The sequence below is a fragment of the Homarus americanus genome, unplaced genomic scaffold (genome assembly GCF_018991925.1).
Source record: "Homarus americanus isolate GMGI-L3 unplaced genomic scaffold, GMGI_Hamer_2.0 scaffold43226, whole genome shotgun sequence".
In the NCBI taxonomy this organism is placed as follows: Eukaryota; Metazoa; Arthropoda; class Malacostraca; order Decapoda; family Nephropidae; genus Homarus; species Homarus americanus.
In genome coordinates, this window is record NW_024720416.1 from 227,794 (window position 1) to 232,500 (window position 4,707).

The following is a 4,707-nucleotide window of genomic DNA, read 5'->3' on the forward strand; positions in this document are numbered from 1 at the left end:
GTTGAAACGCAGAAGAACAATAATATTTTCAATATGAGCGAAAGGTTTGCCTGAATAGTTTGTTTTACTGTAGGAACTTTTGATTAATTGCCCCAAAACTCTTTACAATAGAAGCAGTTTATAAAAATTAAAAAGTTTTTTTTTAATCAGGTTTTGTTTCCATAGAGATCACAGGCTCTCGTTTTGATCTAAAACTACAGAATTAAGCCATTTTTTAAATATGACATGAACCAAACAACTCGTAATTCAACACAACTATTGTTTATAACTCTAAATTCATTAGGTTAAATTAGCTATTTCGTGTATTATTTTTTTCATGTAGGTAATATGGCTGGGTGCAGAAATGAGCTACCTTGTCACTAGAAACTACTAGTGTCTAGTTTCTTCATATACTATTATACAGTACAATATATGATTTGTTGTCGTAGTCCCACAAATAATTACAGTGTACTGTTGAATAAATTTTTAACGTGATTTGAAAAGTTAAAATTATTTGTTTTCGAACGTCCAATACCTTTTCTTAATATAATATATTTTCTAGTGCAGGGGTTTTCAAACTATGGGTCCCGACCCTTCAGTGGGTCGCGAAATAAATAAATTGGGTCGCAAAATAAAAATGGGTCGCGAAAATAAATCAGAATATTTTTATTTTCATACAATTGGATACATATAATTCAAATATAAATGGATCATGAGAAATTTACATGAATTTTGTCGATGCTAAATATGAGGAAAATTGTGAACAGTGTTTGTCTTTGATTTACTCATTTCATATCATTACACTTAGGTTTAATGGGTCGCATTTCAAATTGTTGTTCTGGCTGTGGGTCGCAGTAAAAAAAGTTTGAAAAACACTGTTCAAGAAGATAACTATAAATTACCACCTCACGGAAATGTCAAATTTATCTACTCAGAAAATTTATATATCTTCATATATTCATTTTTTTATTGTTTTCTCAACTTGTTTATAGGCATAAAGGTTAATTAAAAAACAATTTAATGGACTTTATTAGGGGTATGTTAGGTACTGTACTGTAATAATAGTGAGTAACAAGAGATAAATAACAATGTATAATGTATAAATATAATAATATATAAATAATCAAATATAATGTATAATGAATATGATAAAATGTATACAGAATATAATATAATGTATAATGAATAAAATGTATAAATATAATATATAAAATGTAATGTGTAAAGAATATATGTTTAATGAATATAATATATATAATGCAAAAGGAATAACAATGTGTAGCAGGTTATTGGTGTATAAAAAGGAAAATAATAACGTGTTTGGTAGAAACCTCTTTTATTCATAAGTCAATTATTTACAAATATACAGAAAATATATACAAAAAATTGCCAGTTATACATTAAAAAGAAGTTATAAGTATAGTGAATAAAACCCTATGTAGAAAAAAATATTTATAGTCTCACATATTAAGAAAAACTCCTTCATAAAATAAATTAATAATTACAATATGTGGCAAAGACCCTGTAGTAACAAGTTCTCCTTAGTTGACTGTAGTTGGACCCTGCGAGGCCGCGTTCAACTGACACGGTCTCGTTCTCAGTACTGCCCGGCCGCGTTCAACTGACACGGCCTCGTTCTCAGTACTGCCCGGCCGCGTTCAACTGACACGGCCTCGTTCTCAGTACTGTACTACCCGGCCGCGTTCAACTGACACGGCCTCGTTCTCAGAACTGCCCGGCCGCGTTCAACTGACACGGCCTCGTTCTCAGTACTACCCGGCCGCGTTCAACTGACACGGTCTCGTTCTCAGTACTGTACTACCCGGCCGCGTTCAACTGACACGGCCTCGTTCTCAGTACTGCCCGGCCGCGTTCAACTGACACGGCCTCGTTCTCAGTACTGTACTACCCGGCCTCGTTCAACTGACACGGCCTCGTTCTCAGTACTGCCCGGCCGCGTTCAACTGACACGGCCTCGTTCTCAGTACTGCCCGGCCGCGTTTTACTGACACGGTCTCGTTCTCAGTACTGTACTACCCGGCCGCGTTCAACTGACACTGCCTTGTTCTCAGTACTGCCCGGCAGTGTTTGAAAGCCTCTGTCGCCCCTTTGGTAATTTCCACTATTCGCCAGGGCATTTTTCCAAAACCTGGCGCTCGTTCACTAGATAAGTTGTTTAATTTCCACTCAGGGTCAGTCAATTTGTCTGAAGTGGTTGGCGGAAGGAAGGTCACCGGCTCATTGGTTTATTACTTGTGGTCCCCCATCTCTTCCCTGTAGGAGAGGAGAACGTTTATTTACCCTGTGTGTTGGGCAGCCTCAGGAAACTCTTTGTCAGTCACTCTGAACCACATTTGTTTACATTGATGTTTCAAGAGTGGACTAGTGGGAAGCTGTGTGTGGGTGCGGACGACCTTTCACCAGCTTCACGTAGTAAGGCACAGCAGCAGCGTTAATGATAACAGTAGGTGATGATGGTGGTAGTGGTAATGGTGATGGGCGTGCGTGCACTGCGTCCTCGACACAAGGGCGCGCCCGTCGTGGGTGTGGGCGTGGATGGCGGCGCTGCACCGCGGAGTTGAGATCATGAAGACCCTACCTGGCAACAGCCGACACTACCCATTCATAATATCCTCGATCATGAAGCCTTTTTTCTTGGGTCTTTCTGGGGGATGGAGTGGGTATGGTGGGCGTGGGGCTGCGCCCATGGCTCCTCCGCCCATGGGTACTGGCCCCTGCATGGGCAGGAGGGGAGGGGGGCCTAGTGAGGGCCCAGGACCCCCCAGAACCTGTTCAATAGGCCGCTTCAAGTCATGGTGTGCTGGGCGGTAGTGTGGACCCGGAGGCCCTGACCCGCCCCCACCCACCATCGGGTAGAATCCATGGGCGTGACTGTAGAGGGGCGTGACGTGGGCGTGTGGATGTGAGGCGGGTCTGGGGGGCGGGGCACCGTGAGGACCCAACATTCCAGAGTCTCTACTGCTGTTGCTGTGAGGGCTGTGCGCGTGTGAGGTGTGGCTGTGGAGCTGGTCATGAGATGAGTGGGGGACGATGGTGGTATGTACATGTGTTGTGTGGGCGTGCGTGACGTGCGGGTGTGTTTTATGCGGGAGTGTGTTGTGTACGTGCGTAGTGTGGACGTGGCTAGAATGGGCATGCATGTCTGGCCTGTGGAGCTCCGGCTGGTGAAGACTGGACACGTGGTGATCGGTGGGGTGATCTTCCGCCTGCACTCCATTGCCTTCCTCATCGTCCTCCTCCAACTCCTCCTCGTCCTCCTCTACCTTCTCCGACTCGTAGAAGGAATAGGCATCATCGGGGCGCCCCGGATCAATCTCCTCGTCTTCGTCGTCCTCTTCTGCGTCCTCCTCCACCTCGTCGTCATCCAGATCAGTGCCTCCTCCTCTCCTGTCACAGACTGAAATTGCCGCAGCAGACGAGGGCCCTGACACACTCACATCGTGATGATTGGAGTTCTTGCCTTCTTCAGAGTCTTTATCCGAAGGCAGGTGTCCCCCGATCGAGTGCGTCAACATATGCCGCCTGAGATCACAGTTTCTCCGGAAGACGGCGCTGCAGGAAGCGCACTTGTAAGGCTTGAGGTCCGTGTGAGTGAGGAGATGCGTCTTGAGGTTGCTTCGCTGGTTGAAACTCCTGCCGCAGGTAGGACACTTGTGTGGCGACTCTTCCATGTGAAGGATCTTGTGGACGGCTAGCGTGCGGCTCTGACAGAACCCTTTGCCGCACTCGCTGCACTTGAAGGGCTTCTCCTTACTGTGGATGTACCTGAGGGAGAAGAAAAGCCGAGGTCAGTTAAACGTGCTACTGTGGACTATAAAACTGGGATTTGAAACAGCTGAAAAGAATCCATATTAATACATGGAAACATAAGTCATACTGATTTCAAGGACTTGGAAATTTACTCAATGCTGCCACCATAACAACCTAATATAAAGACACTATAATAAAATATTAAAAATTCTTTATCAGTCTCGCGCGCGCACACACACACACACATACACACAGAAATACTCTTTCTTAAATGTTCAAGAGATAAAATACACCACATTCCTTCAACATATTCAGCTCAGACACAAACCAGTTCTGAAAAATATGCCCACCAGGACGAATGTGTATGATAACAGATGTTTAAATAACATTAATAAATGCCTCCATACACCAATGATATATAAATAAAGCGTATAAATCCTTCCATTCACTCATATATAAGTGAACTGATCTATGTTGTCGTAAAATAGATACACCAATTCTTGCAAGACAATGACAATCAATAAAGTATTAGTACCAATTTCAATACACATAAAACAAAAAAGCATCGCTAAAAGTCACATCAACATAACTCAAAGACACTTGTGGTGGAGACGTAAGATGCAGCTGCAGAAACAAGCTAATGACAAGAACCAGAGAGCAAAAGTTCAAGGAAAATCCAAGAATAAACTGAACACAGGAGCAACACAGAAGAAGAAATATGATACATGAACACGGAATAAAAAGAAATAAGATTAACACACACAAACACACACACACACACACACGATATCTATCTAAATTACAGTAATATTTCTCTTACAGCAAGTTTGAATTTTCACTTTCCACTCCCTCGTTTCAGATAATTCGCTTAATTTGTATTGTCTGTGTTTCTGACGCCCAAGTGCAACATAAACACAAAAACACACACGTATATTCTGGTATAACTTAAGATGGGTT

The 4,707-nt window shown here is 42.9% G+C and overlaps 1 protein-coding gene across 1 annotated transcript in view; it reads right to left on the reverse strand.

Moving 5' to 3' along the window:
* Positions 1–1,332: 1,332 nt before the first annotated feature.
* LOC121860529 (protein bowel-like) overlaps positions 1,333–4,707 on the reverse strand; it is a gene marked incomplete at its 5' end in the record, with an annotated part of 19,246 nt that continues 15,871 nt past the window's right edge. Inside the window, 1 exon segment of the mRNA XM_042357685.1 lies at positions 1,333–3,765. Coding sequence (XP_042213619.1) covers positions 2,595–3,765 — 1,171 coding nt within the window.